General features: G+C 34.6%; 1 protein-coding gene across 13 annotated transcripts in view; it reads right to left on the bottom strand.

Annotated features, from left to right (window-relative positions):
• Window positions 1-15,507, bottom strand: part of Slc4a7 (solute carrier family 4 member 7) — a 95,618-nt gene that overhangs the window by 69,913 nt on the left and 10,198 nt on the right. For 2 of the 13 annotated variants that reach the window (XM_048794809.1, XM_048794810.1), the window contains exon 1: window positions 3,415-3,593. The exons of 1 other annotated variant lie outside the window; for it this stretch is intronic. In XM_048794809.1, coding sequence (XP_048650766.1) covers window positions 3,415-3,447 — 33 coding nt within the window. In that variant the 5' untranslated portion in view covers window positions 3,448-3,593. Of the gene's footprint in view, window positions 1-3,414; window positions 3,597-15,507 lie in introns of those variants that run through there. 10 more of the 13 variants (XM_015489556.2, XM_048794811.1, XM_048794812.1 and 7 more) reach the window with 9 other exon arrangements.

Genomic DNA, 15,507 nt, shown 5'->3' with positions numbered 1-15,507 from the left:
GGGGAGGGTGGGGGGTCTTTACAGGGTATTGAACCCAGGGGTGCTTAACCACTGAGCCACATCCCCTATTTAGAGACAGGGTCTCGCTCAGTTGGTTACGGCCTTGCTAAGTTGCTGAGGTTGGCTTTGAACTTGCAATCCTCCTGCCTCAGCCTCCTAAGCCCTTTGGATTACAGGCATGTGCCACCATGCCTGGCCACAATGGCCTTCTTGATACAGGGTAAGGAATCCAAAAGTCTGAAGGTTATATATGGCTACATACTGAAATCCCTGAGTAGAGTAGTGGGGTATTTCAAAGGGTCAGTGCTTTTCTAAAAGAAGCATGTGTATCTTAAATCCTATAATTTTAGGGAAATACTTTATATGTCATATTTCTTAATAGAGAATAAGTTAATACTCCATGTAGAGTACAATTTTGTGTTCTTTTTAAAAAGTTTACAAAAACTGTATTTACATATTAAACATCTGTAAAGGAAAACCTGGAACTGCTAAAATCATCTCACTCTGGTAAAAAGGACTAAAGTGCAAAGACAATCACAGTGTTTCACTTTTTATTACATCAAACATTTTTTTTTAATTCAAATTTCCATCCCCTACTATCATCTTAAAATTTGGATCTAGAAAAGACTTTTCTTTCTCTTTTTGCTTCCAAAAATATAGTAGAAAACTAAAAATGGTGACCATAAAAGCAACCCTTGACATCAAAATGTTTCATTTTAAACCCAGCTAAGTCTCAAAGGTCATTACTTATAAAGCCTACCTAGAAAGAAAGCAAGCCATGGCACTAGGAATGTTCAAAAACACAGAAGAATAAAGACATCCACATTATACCAAGGTAGGATAGAATCCTCCTAAAGGAAATTATTTAGACTTGTTTTCAATTTTGTATTTATACAATAAGGTAATAATGTTACCACTGCACTTTAACATAAAGAACAGCATATTAATTAAATATTTAAGATCACAAAAAAAAAAAAAGTTTTAAATCTCTCTATACGAAATGCACTACTACAACAGTACTTGTGATAGGAAAACCCTGGAAATAACCTTAATAGAGGAATGGCTAAATAAGCTATGATACATGACCCAGAACACAAGCTACTCAATCATTTTATAAATAAAATTTTGAAACCAAGGCTAAATAATTTCTTTGGTATTAGAGTGAGTCAATCCTGCATATTAACATATTTCGGATATCTTTTTATTCTTTCAGATATTTGAGTTTTTCTAGTGCCATAGCTTTGAATTGAAATTTGAATTTCAATTAGACAATGTGAACTTGAAGAAAGTTTCAAAGGACAGGGGGGGAAAAGCAAAAAGCAGTAATAGCCTCCAATAACAAAGAGGATCCATGCAGTCTAGAGACTGTTACAGAATATAAGAGTCACAGACAACTAGAGACCTCCTCAGTGTTCTACCTGAAATTATAAAACAAATACTTGTCACACTACTTCCATGAGGAGATGCAGACACTCCAAGTGTTAATCAGTAGATACACACCAAGATACACACAGAAATCCCATAAGGGTTATCAGGTATGTATATATTCATTGGCAAAAATGATCTCTTTCCAAAGATGGTTACTTTATAATTCCCTCTTAACTTTTTTTAATAATTAAAATGTAAAGAAAAGCAAACATTCTGCATAGAATCAGAAAATTTTTTTTTCAGAAGAAGTTCTGCCAAGATCATTCTGAAATGTTTTGCCAAGGTCCCCCATCTTCTATCAGCTTGGGGTTACCATTAGCTGGGTATCCTTAAGGTTCTACTATAATCTTTCTGCTGAAGCCCAACAGGAGAGGAAGTGAGGAAATCTCTCAGTAATATGGTCTTTTGTTTATCTGTGCTTCCCCTTGATAATACCTCTGTTCCCAAGGAATCCTGAACAGTGAAAGAAGTCTTACTTCCTTAAAGCACAGGAACTAAAGAACACAACCATTCATTCAACAAAATTTATTACTCCACATACTACAGATACCTCAGTGAATGAAAAACTGTCATATAATCAAATGTCCAGCTTAGCACTTAATTTACAACTAAGAAGTGACTCTCCATAAAAAATCCAGAGGTAATGAGTTATCTTTGTTATTCTTAATGAATAAACAAGATCTCATAGACTCATAGATATAAAATGGGCTTTATTTTTTCCAGTTCAATTTTCTTTCTTTTTTTTAATCTAGAAAAATGAAAGATATACACAAAGTCTACATGACCTGAATAAGATCACACTTTCAGTGAAAGAATTAAAATTAAAATCCAGGTCTCTAGAGTGCCAGTTACATGAGTTATTAATCCACTACACTACAGAACAAGGTCATTATAATATATGCCAAGAACATATAGCATTTTTCTTTATTAACTTATAATTACAAATTTATGAAACAACTTTCTTAACTATCTCCCAGGCCCACCCAATAAGTTACAAGAAAGGAGGAACCTTGCCTGTCATAGTCACCACTACATTTCTAGACTCAAGCAGTATTTGTCTGCCATTAGTCCTTTAATAAATATGCATTAAACAATATGTTTCAAAGGTCAAGACTGCAAAAAACTTATATTGTATCCACTCAAAAATTCCTTGTGGACACAATTAAAGCTCAAATATAAACAGGCACTCAATATTTTAATATTTAATAAATCAGCTTATAATTTTTTAAAAGTTCAACATCAACATATGATGAAACAAAATTCAATTCCCAAATAACTAAATGACACATTTTACAATTTAATTCCTTATAGTCATTTATCTTGCCTGAAAACAAATTCCATAATTTTTATACTTTGTATAAACTCTATACTTTTTGTTGGTTAAATTACAAAAAAAAAAAAAAAAAGACTTAGCATACTAAAGCCAAAGAATTAAGGAAAAAAATTGTTAATAGACTATTTTAAAATATTGCATTAATCTAGTATAATACCCTCTTTGACACCCTGAGGTTTACAAAATCATTATTAGAACAGTCATCAGAGATCCCTACCACAAACTAATTTTTCTATTATATAAGACATATGGCTATCACCCAAAACTAACATCTCCCATAAATTATGATTATCATGACTATTAATCATGTAATTTCACAGCTATCAAAATTTCAGCTTCAAAACATACTTAACCACTAAGATGAAGTGATTTCTTTTCTAATATCTTAGCCAAGCAATTTTTAAAGCTTCATTCAAGTAATTTTAACTATGGCAAAAACTAATCTTACAGAAGAATAAAGATGCTACAAACATTTCTAACTTTACACAGGATTTACTCTTCAGCAGATGACTTCCACGGCCAAGGGCACAAAGGATGATACTATTCTAAGCCAGTGCTAATCAAGTCTGACATTTCTCCAAGCTTCACTATTAAACTTTGAAAAATTCAAGTTTGCTTGTAAATAAAATATTAGACCTTAGCTAGATACATACAGGTAACTTCTCTTTCAGACGAAACCACTCCATAGTAACACAGGAAACGCCTTGCTTTTGATAATATAATGCAGTAGTCCCCTGAAGTCCAGGGACAGTGAGTACCTATCTGATTTAGGTCACTGTGCTTTGCAGAGATGAATTCTTCTAAGTTACTTTTATGGTACAGCCAATCACTGTCTCCCAAGTTGCCTAATCTTCCAAGCTAATAACTACAACTTACGTGGGTCACAGCATAACAGATTTGGAAAGTAATAGGCCACTTAGAAATACTGAAAGAAGAAAGCAGCAATCAGTTTTCAAGGGAAATCTTTATATAAATAATCAGTCTATGGGCATACTCTAAGGATATATGTGCACGGGTGGGTGTGTGTGTTTGGGGGTGGGGAGAGAAAAATAGATTTTCAACAATATGATGGGCTTAATGTACCCTTGTCACTTAATTTCAGAAAAGACCCCAAAATGAAGAGAGCTCTGCCTTTTTCAGTAGTTCTCAATTTTTACTACCTAATAGGTTACTAATAATAATAATATTAACAAATCATATGGTTTACAGTATCATTTCAACCAAAAATTAAATATTCATATGGATAATGGCTGGAAATGAAAGAGGAAATGAGTAGCACCCCTCTAACTTTTGGTCTCAGGATACCTCTCTACTCAAAAAATTACTGAAGACCTCAAAGGACTTTTTTTAATGAGTTAGGTCTATATTTATCATATAGAAATAACACTGATAAAACTTTGAAGTATTTATTTAGAATCATTTTAAAGATAATAAAAACATTGCCTGGTAATATATAATATTTTAACAAAAAAATAACTAATTTCAAAAATAAAACAATTTAGTGAGAGTGACTTTGTTTTATATTTTTACAAATCTCGTTATATGTCTGATTTAACCAGATGTGATAGCATAAGTCTGTAACTCCAGTGACTTGGGAGGCTAAAACAGGAGGATCATAAGTTCAAAGCCAGCTTCAACAACTTAGGGACCCTAAGCAACTTAGCAAGACCCTGCGCAAAAACAACAAATAAAAAAGGATGGGTAGATGGCTCAGTGGTTAAGCACTCCTGGGTTCACACCAGCTCCAAAAAAAAAAAAATTCTGATTTAAAAGAAAACAGCTGGATTCTCATCTCTACTTCTACAGTCAATCTGATGTGATTCATGATTTGGCTGAAGAATATTTGAAAATCCAGTTTCACACCAACACAAATAGAAAAAGAAGGCATGTTTCACTATTCTTTTCAGTAATTGTAGATATTCCTCTTTGATTCTACAAATTCAACTAGTATTCATTTCTTAAATTAGCTGCAATGTGGAATCTGAAAGTATTTTAAATGAACACACTGTAAATTGTTACAACAAAATCCACTGGTCTTTGTTATACTGGGTTTCTAGAAAACAATACATTTATTGACTATCTATCAAGTTCAAACACTATGCCAAATACCATCATATATGTTCTGTCATACAGGTTAAACCTTCAAATATTTCATTTTATAGTCAATTTTGACTAAAGGTCAGAGAGTTTAAACAACTTATGCAAGGTCCCAGAGCTATTGCACAGTGGGTTTAGGATTCAAGCCCAGTCTCCCTCAGAACGTGGTTTTTCCTCTAATTTCCAACTACATTTAGTGAAATTTAATAAAATTATATTTCTAACTATAGGGTTAAGACTGGGGGGTACAGCACAGTGGTAAAGCACCCCTGTATTTAATGCCCCGTACCAAAAAAAAAAAATTTTTTTTTCAATGTAAATTAAACTAAAAATATGCTGTTTGGATTTGCTCACACAGATTTGCTCCTCTGTACCATCAAATTCTATATCTTAACAAAGCAAATAAAGGACACTTATTTCCTACAGAAATAATCTTATCTAATTCCACACACCCCCAGTTGGAATTAGAGGAAAAACCACATTCTGAGGGAGACTGGGCTTGAATTCTAAACCCACTGTGTACCAAGATCAGAATTTAGGCATACAGAGAGAACATTGAGTTTCAAAAAAGAAATTCATAAACCACTGGAATAACGAACAACTCCTGAGAAATCCAGCCCATATCCTTACACCTGAATCCTTGCCCAGTTTTATCAAAACTCAAGACGGCCACAGACATCTAGGAATACACACATTAAAGACTCTGGTAACCAAGAAATGACTTTACTTTCATTATAGCAACAAGAGGCAGGTGACTAAAGATGCTAATGAGACCTGCAAGATAGGAAGAACATGATTAGAAGAGGTGGGAGCAAAAAAAAGCACAAGAACTCTGGGGTGGAACTCCATACCCCAGCCCTGACGCCAGCTCCAGTTCAGGCCCCTTGCTACTGTCCCCCTGCAGATGTTAAAAATCCAGACCAAGAGGAGGCAACTCACCAAGATGGCTCACACCCACTTTCAAGTGTGTACTACTTTTCCTTCATAATAAATCCTCTTGCTCTACTACTCATACCTGACACATTCTTAAATTCTGTGACATGTCAACAACCTTCCACCATGTTTTGCCTTGGAGCCAACAGATCATGTCCTGAATCCTTTGAAATCAGAAGCCAAAATAAATCTTTCCTCTTCGTAGTTGTTCTTTTCAGGGATTTTGGTCATAGCAATGAAAAGCTGACTAACACTGTAACATAAAGGGTTACTATTCAAACCCAGGTTCTCTGAGTTCAAAGCCCATGGTGTTCCAAAAGGTCAAATTCTCTGTCCTAAATTAAACTACACAAAATCTTATTTGCTCGAATAAAATTTTATTTATTCACATGTCTTATTGGGAGACTTATAAGTAAAACATTAATTATTCAATCACAAAAATATTCACTAAATTATTTTTAAATATTTTAAATCCACTAGCCATCAGTAACACATAATAAAATTAAAATTATTACCATAAATGTTAACACAGTAAGCCAGCATAAATATAATAAACACGAAGATATTATCTTAATTTGATTTCCACAGATAAATTTGAAGCAGTCAAGAAAAGAAATACTCTCGTAAAATAAATGGAAACCTGCCTCATTTTACAATCTATGTTTCTGTGAGGAACACTGCCAGCCCACATAGTTAAATATCCCTTACATAGTTAAATATCACTGTTGAGTTCACATTGCTTAATTTGGGCAACCATTTCAGCTTTCACCACCACTAAAATTTAGACTCCACCATGTAAGACCACCACCTAGTGGCTATTAGGAAAATGAAATTTTTTTCTCTCATGCTGTATATAGGATGAACACCTGCTCCAAGCCAAGAAATTCTAAGTTTCAAAAAGCTCTGCAGCAGCTGCTGTAACAAATGTGGACATTTAATTTCATCCAGAAAAAACTTAATCATCACAAAGGCAAAGTTCTATTAAATGTTTCAATTATCTACAAATGGAATTCAGGATACAGTAGATTTTATATATATATATATATATAAAATATTTTTTAAGAGAGAGAGAAAGAGAAAGAGAGAATTTTTTAATATTTATTTTTTAGTTTTCGGTGGACACAACATCTTTATTTTTATTATGTGCTGAGGATCGAACCCAGCGCCACTCGCATGCCAGGCGAACGCACTACCGCTTGAGCCACATCCCCAGCCCGAGCTATATTTTTTAACATGAGCTTTTTATATGTAACGCTGAATAATCAATATGTTACAATGAAGAAGATTTACAGCAATTTCTAAAAGTTGTTTCACATGCCCACAGCACTTAAATAATTTTGTTTTGAACCACATTTCAAAATACAGCTATAATTTGATGTGCATTAAATAGTTGAAAAATCTAGTCCACAAATAGTTTACATAAGGCAAAAAATGTCTGCCTTAACAAAAATGCCCCAGTAACAAGTATACTTTGCAAAGTATCTGTTTTAGTTGTTGCTGTTGTTTGTTTGTTTATTTGTTTTGGTGCTGGGTACTGAACCCAGGACCAAACACATGGTATTGAAACATTCTACCTCTGAGCTAAACCCCCAGTCCCTCTATTTTTCTTAACAATAATATTTCAGAGGCTCAGTGGTAGAGTGTTTGAATAGCAAATGTAGAGAGGCCCTGGGTTCAATCCCCAGTACTACAATGATGAAGATGATGATAATGTAGTAATAATAAAGACTTCATACTTAAATACTAGAGACAGATGACACAGTTCGATTTACATTTCCATTGAGAAAATGCTTATTAACTTAGAGTACTCATACCAGTTTACTATAAAGGTGTAGGTGTCACCTTGGGCTACAATTTGTTAGAAAATTTTATCTAAGAAATTACAAAATAATCTGGAAAAAACAAATTGAAATTGGTTTAAATATGCCATTACCAAAGTCAAAATATGGTTTAATATTGTAAACTCATATATAAATAAATTCAGGCTTTCAGCAGAAATGAGCTCTCTCACTTCCTCTAAGGCGTTCAAGCCAGTGAAGAGTGTCTAACTTTAAAAACTTATTCATTGTGTTCTTTATTTTAAAACTTTTGCTCTTTTTGCTCTATGATTCTTGATTCTAATCCCTCAGAACAAGAGTTCTCAGATCTCAACACTACTGACATTTTGAACTTGGCACTTCTTGTTTGTAGGGGCTGTAGGATAGGATACCTTGTAGGATAATCCAAATCCTTGTAGGATGTTGGGCACCATATCTGGTCTCTATTCACTAGAGGACAGTAACACACACACAACACACACACACATCCCATTATGATAAACAAAACTGTCTCCAGATATTACCAAAAATGTCCCTTAAGGGGCAAATGTCCCCCTGTCCCTGTCCATACACACCCATTGAGAATCAACAATTTAGAAACAAGTAGGAGATACTATCAATTTCCAGCACTTATTTTCCTGAGGAAAAATTTAAAACTACCAGGTTCTTACCCAAATGCCAGTATGAACTTGCACATTAACTAAAGCCTTCATGCATCTTTTTTATGAAAGCTTAACTATGCAGGCTGAAATATATCTTAAACTTGCACATAAGAGTTTTACTGAAAATACCTGTTCTCTATGTACAGCAATCTCAATGACGTCATATGAATAATTTTACTCTATAAAATACTTGTACTGCAGTTTTAATAAAACACTTTAGACATAATAAAAGCAGGTTGGAAATCCATTTTTAAATGCAATTTTTAAAAACATTACAAAATAAGTCTTCTGGCCTTATTTATTCCCTAAACTTTCACATTACAAAGTGGCAAAGTACTTCTACATTAATTCATGTATGCCTCCTGAACACAACAGAAAAATACTTGGCCAGGTATTTTATTTAACATTTTCCCAAGTTGGGATAATCCAAAACTTTCCCAATATTCTCCATATTTGTTCTCAAGCAACAGGTATTAGTTTTATGTAATGAGTGATGTTGCCTAACAATAATAAACAAATTGATGCTTAAAGAAGTCAGGCAAGTTTAAAAATAAAACCATTAGAGGTCATCCAGTTCAACATCAAAGATTTGGGTATGAGTTTCTCTTCCTCTCACAATACTTACTAACATGATACCAAAGTAATTTTAACAGGATAAATTGACAAGGATAAATAATAGGAGAGAAGATTGTAAATGAGGAACTTCATAAAATCTTTGGAAGATATAAAGTTAATGTAGAACAGCTATTGAACTCAGAAAATCAATGACAACTTTAAAAGCTAGTGGCTTTTTCTACAAAGAAATGAAGTAAAATTCCAAAAAGCAAAATCACTGTGACAAAATAACTGAGATTAAAAAAAAAAAAAAAAAGGCCAGGTATGGTGGCACACACCTGTAATCCCAGCTACTTGGGACAATAGGCAGGAAGATCACAAGTACTGAGTCTGACCTGGCAATTTAGCAAGATCCTTTCTCAAAATTTAAAATAAAAACTGGGGATGTAGCTTTGTGGTTGAGGACCTCTGGGTTCAATCACCAGAACCATCAAAAACAACTAAACACCTTACAATGTGGAAAGGTTTATTTTGGTTCAAGATATTCAATCATTGTGGACCTGTGGTGAGGAAGAAGATCACCACTGGGAGCTCTCACCTTGGGGTATCGAGGAGGAGGAGGCAAGGATGGGAAGGAGCCAGTATACCATTTCTCCTTCAAGGGCACACCTCCAGTGACCTATTTCCTCCAGCTAAGCTTCCCAACAGCACCCGAGGCTGGCCAAACCATTTTACATGGCCTTTGGTGGACATTTCAGATTCAAATCAAAACATCATGTTTAAAAATACAGCACTGCATAAATTTAAGTGATTACAATAATATATGTATTTAAAGAATAGTTTCTAATTATAACCCAGAAAATATCTCCACAAATTATATTAGGGAAAAAAAAGAAATTATAAATGCAACAAATTGAGAAGACCCTACCTGTATGGTTTGACACTTTTAAATTAATGTTTTTCAGAGTTAATATCAAAAGGTTTTCATACAAGATTAAAGTCTGTTTTTTAAAAAAATTACATTAGCCTAAAATTAAGACTACATACTATAAAATTATACGTATGCATATCTAGTTCAATTTGTCGACCAGTTTATTTTGGCTGCAGATAAAATATTATGTTCTAGAACCAGAATGACTAAATTCAAATCCTGGCTCTTGCATTCACTAGCTAGGTAGACCACTTAACCTCACTGGATCTCAGATTGTTTACTATCTGTAGAGAGTAACAATAATTGCAACTGATTGCCTATAAAATCAATAAGATATTGAACACAACAAGTTTAGAAAAGTTCCAGGCAAAAAAATAAGCATTTTATTAAAACCAAATATTAGTACCATTCTACTATTTTTTTCATTTTTACTGCTCATATTAGGTTTATATTTTATATTTAAATGAAATAATTTATTCTATACATATTCACTTCCATTTCCCAACTCATTTAGAAGTTTCATATGCAAGATTTTAGCAATTCTGTCTGTATATAACAAATGCTTCGTGATGCCTGTATGTGATGATAAAAGCAAAACACAATATTCCATGCTAGAAATACTTGAATGATCAAGGCAAGTCACATATAGCTTCTTTGGGGGTTAGGAGGGACGTATTTACTGGGAACTAAACCTAGGTGCTTTACAACTGAGCTACAGTTCCAGTCTTCCTTCCTTCCTTCATTCCTTCCTTCCTTCCTTCCTTTATTTGGGATCAGGTACTACTGAATTACTAAACGTCTTGCAAAGTTGCTGAGGCTAGCCTCAAACTTGGGATCTTCCTGCCTCCGCCTTCCAAGTTGATGGAATTAGAGGCACACATCACCATACCTAGCCAAGTATAACTTTTATTTGCCCTAATTTGAAGAACTGTGTCTTCAAATCTTCGGTATCAAGAAAGGAAAAACAAAAAAAAACACCAATTCAATCATAGACAGGACACTATTGTCACTTGCCTTTCATGTGTAACTCCCAGCAACATGGAGAGAAGAAGAAGAATATACAGCTGTGAAATATAATCAAAACCTGAATATAAAGATTTAGCACTAATCCCACCCCCCACCCCCCAGCCCCCCGACACCAGGTGATTACAAGGTGAATGCCACAGTACCCAGTTAGCACCAAAGTCACAGGCTTATTCAATACAAATGTTTTCCTAATTAATTTATACAACTGTGTTACTAAAATTATAATATGCATTATTTTAAATATCCATGTTGTTTTTGCATTATCAGCCAATTCTTCAATTAGACAAAACATTTAAGTGCAATTTATTACTACTTGAATCATTTGCATATTTGTGTGTTGAGATATATTTATATATTTCAGAGATTTTTTTTTAAACTAGCCTTCTACAAGACACTTACATTTATTCTCTTATTTACTCAGTCATCCAACAATATTTATCAAGTGCCAAGGACACAGTATTCCAGAAATGAGAAAAAGTCCAGTATGTTCAAATAACAAGTAAAATAAGTTGGGTATAATTGCAATGTAGAACAGGAGGGAAAAGCAGTACCACAGAAAGAGGTGGAGAAGGGAGACAGTGCAGGCTCATCCCGAGAGCAATGGACTGCAGACAGGGGAATGACACGCAGCACTGTGTTTCTGCAAGGCACCACTGTAGGTAATTATGTGTGGAAGCTGGAGGCCAAGGAGAAAGTTACTGCAGTATTTCAGGAAAAAAGAGCAAGAAAATTAGGCCTAACCTATATGGTCAAAGGACGTGAAGAGAGGCAGACTGACTCAACATGGTTAGGATGCTGAATATACTGGATTTGGAGTTTGGATGAAGGGAGAGAAAAAAATCAAGGATGCTGCTCACATTTCAACCACTGAGCAACCAAGTGAGTAGTGGTTTTATTCACCAAGGAAGGAAATGCAAAAGGAAGGAAAGGTCTGATAAGTTCTGTTGAAGATAGGCTGAGGTATCCAGGACAGTGGTGGAGAACCTTTCTGAGTTTCTCCTGATTCTAAAGCAGGCAAAATACTGAAGTAGGTGAAATATTTACCAGGATTGAGGAGTAAAGGGAAGCAGCCTGAAGAGAGCAGAAACATTTAATGTAGAAAACAGGAGATTAGAAAAACACAGGAGTAACCGTGTTTGTGTTGTGGCCAGATAAAAACATGAATTTACAGAGTCATACTATGACACTATGTATGACTTAATTTTTTCAGCTGTTTTGAGCAATCCTCCCTAACAAACCTAATTATTAAGGATTAGGGACTTAGTAAAATGTTGAATACAGATAAGCACAATAATTACTGACCTTAAATAACAAAAGAAAGACAGAAGATAAGGACTATGGATTCTGAGCTAGACAAGAAAGTAAGTGGAGGCAGCAGACAGGAAAAATAAGGGCGCAGTCCTACCTAAATAGGTTCTAAGAAACAGGATTATAGTAGAGAAAGAGGGATGAAGGGGAAAAGTAGAGTGTAGTGAGACCTGGATATCTAAATTTAGGAACAGGGATAGAGAGGCACTCCCAGGAGATAAGACCATGACAGTACAGAATGAAAATGTCCTAAGAGGTGAGAAAAATCAACAAACGGAAAGGATGTGATGGTGAATAAGGTAGATCACTCACAAGCACTCTTAAATAACCCAAGATAGTAACAGGCCTTAGCCTGGCAAATCTACAAAAGACTGAGAATCAGATGTTGACATCCATGATCAGGAGTGAACAGAGGAAGTGAGAAATACATACATCGTCCTAATACTAGGTTCCATTGAAAACTTCTCCCACAGTCATCAAAAACTCAAACATGCTAATTACACTTGAAAACCTCTCAAAGGAGCCAGACGCAATGGCACATACCTGTAATCCCAGCAACTTGGGAGGCTAAGGCGGGAGGATCACAAGTTAGAGGCCTCAGCAATTTAGCAAGACCCTAGTTCAAACTAAAAACTAAAAAGGACTGGGGATGGGCTGTGGCTATGGCTCAGCGGTAGCATGCTTACCATGTGTGAGGCACTGGGGTCCATCCTCAGCACCACATAAAAATAAATAAATAAAATAAAGGTATTGTGTCCATCTACAAGTAAAAAAATAAATTCAAAAAACAAAAAAGGACTGGGATTTAACTCAATAGCAAAGTAGCCCTGGGTTCAATTCCAAGGACTACATACATAAAGCTGAAAATGTTATTATTTTTTATAAAAATTTTCTCAATGAACAAATTTACTCCTCTACTCAGATTATTCTATTTACTGTAGATGTGGAGAGAAGCAGCCATCTCTAATCACCTGAAACTCACCGCCAACAAAATACAATCTCAAATAACTCCTATTTGAAGTTCACAATCATAATAGAAAAGCACTGGCATATAAAATAATCCCTTAAGGCTAATACATCCAATATTCATTACATAAGCTTTTAAAGCAATTTATTGCTAAGTCAGTGCCATTAGCAGATGGTAGTGAAACAAGTTAACATATAAAAATTGAACCAATGACCAGGAATGGTGGTGCACACCTATAATCCCAGAGACTCAGCAGGCTGAGTCAGGAGGATCCCAAGTTCAAGGCCAGCCTCAGCAACTTAGTAAGGCCCTAAGCAATTCAGACCCTTTCTCAAAACAAAACCAAAAAAAAAAAAAAATTAAAAAGGGCTGGGGATGTGACTCAGTGTTAAGTGCACCTAGATTTAATCTCCAGTATAAAAAAAAAATTAAACCAATGATGTAAAATATGCGACTCACAAATAAGATGAAACTATGAACCTTTTTCAAAGTATAATTTATCATGATCATTCCTCAACAGAACAACAAGGAACTATCTTATGCCTACTCTGCCAAGCACTCTGCTAAGCTCTTCTGTCCTGCAATACCCTGTACACTAATTTTGAAGGCTCAACAGTATTTAAAAAGGTCCAGTAAGATCTCATCAACAGAATTAAGCTCTCTAGCAATCTCAGATATCAGAAAGCCTAGACTCAGAAGGCAGTCTGAGGAAGTAAATATTGTGTCCAGAGGGTATGTAGGGAAGCTAATAGATAACCCTTCCCCCATCCTCGATTAATAACTATATGGTTTGACTTATCTATAACAAATCTATAGCAGATACATTCAATTAAGAGAAAAATGGTTAAAACAGATAAATTGTTTAAAACAGCCTAAAGCTAGTTATAGTACGTTGTATTTTCAAAAGGAAAGACATCACATTTTAAATATTTTAAAGGAAAATAACTATATTATGTTTTAGGCTTCTAAACAATTTATCAAATTGTAATGATATTCTTTAACATCTGATGCTTAAAGGCAGAGTAAGTTCAGTGGTAGAATACTTTGCCTAGTATGAGCAAAGCCCTAGGTTCAATTCCTAGTACCACAAAAAAAAAAAAAAGAAAGAAAAGAAAAAAGAAAGAAATGCTTAAAGCAATAAACCAATTTCTAATTCATGCTCACACAGCCTTCCAAAGAATATTCCAACACCAAGGTTTAAAAATAGTCAGGACTTTCTATTCTGTATTTCCTCAATCAATCTGTACACTAATTCCTTTAGAATGTTGCTTAATGTCCTTTAGAATGTAAGAGCACAGGATGATTATTAATATCAAGTTCCAAGAGAGACATACAGCATTTGATACACATTATTTTCCCTGATCACTGGAAAAAAATCTAAAGAGATTAAGTAAAATAATTCTCATTGTACAGATGAGAAAAGTGAGGTTAAAGATGTCAGCAGCGCAAGGCCACCTGGTGGCAGAGTGGAGGTAAGGAACTCAGGTGTCTCTGAAACCCAACATGGGCTTTGTACACCTAAGCTGTGCTACCTCCAGATTTTACCCTGATTTGAAAATAAGGGTCTGGGTTTGTGTGGTTATTGACTCTCCCATTACTAACCAAAAATGACTTAACTAAATAAAATGAAAGACCAAATGAAGGCCAGTTTTTAGTTTGAATGAATCCATTATTGCTTTGCTAACAAAAGGAAGACCAATTTGCCCGGAAACAAAAACTCATAACAGAAATTTATCCTGAGGACGCTGCTAATGGCAGTGTAAAAATGGATAAGGAAGCTCCTTGTGGACAAGTTATAAGGTCATTTGGGAACTATTATCCACAGCACAAAAATAAGTACTCAATATTATTGAACAGAGCCTACTAGTCAGTGCATTTGGCTAGTTCTAGCACCTGTACAAACACACATGGACAGGGAAATTAGGGAGCAGACTCCAAGAAGAATAAGGGCCCACAAACCTAAAATCACATGACTTAAACGCATGAGAAAAAAGAAAGTTCCATTATATAATGATTCTAAATAATACTATAGCACAATTTCAATATAGTAGCTGATAACTGATCTGGGACTTCAAATCCCTCTTTTTGTCATTATGATTATGTACATTAAAAGTCAGTGCTAGGGCTAGGGTTGTGGCTCAGTGATAGGGTGCTTGTCTAGCACATATGGGACACTAAGTTCCATCCTCGGCACCATAAATAAATAAATAAATAAATTTTAAAAAGGCATTGTTAAATGGATTCTATTGCCATGTATAACTAAAAGAAAAATAAGAAGTCACTGCTTCACATAAAGCAAAAGTTATATAAGGATTTATACAGAAATAGTTTTCCAGCAACCTAATTAAATGTATCTAAAAACTTATAAATATATTTCATAAAATTTTCATTTTACTGGTACTCAACACTCACTTGCCTAAAATCTTGGTTTAAAAAATTTATATATATAT

The sequence above is a fragment of the Marmota marmota genome, unplaced genomic scaffold, assembly GCF_001458135.2.
Source record: "Marmota marmota marmota unplaced genomic scaffold, marMar, whole genome shotgun sequence".
NCBI classification, from domain to species: Eukaryota; Metazoa; Chordata; class Mammalia; order Rodentia; family Sciuridae; genus Marmota; species Marmota marmota.
Note: the sequence above shows the minus strand (reverse complement) of the source record. Positions and strands in the feature narration are given on the sequence as shown.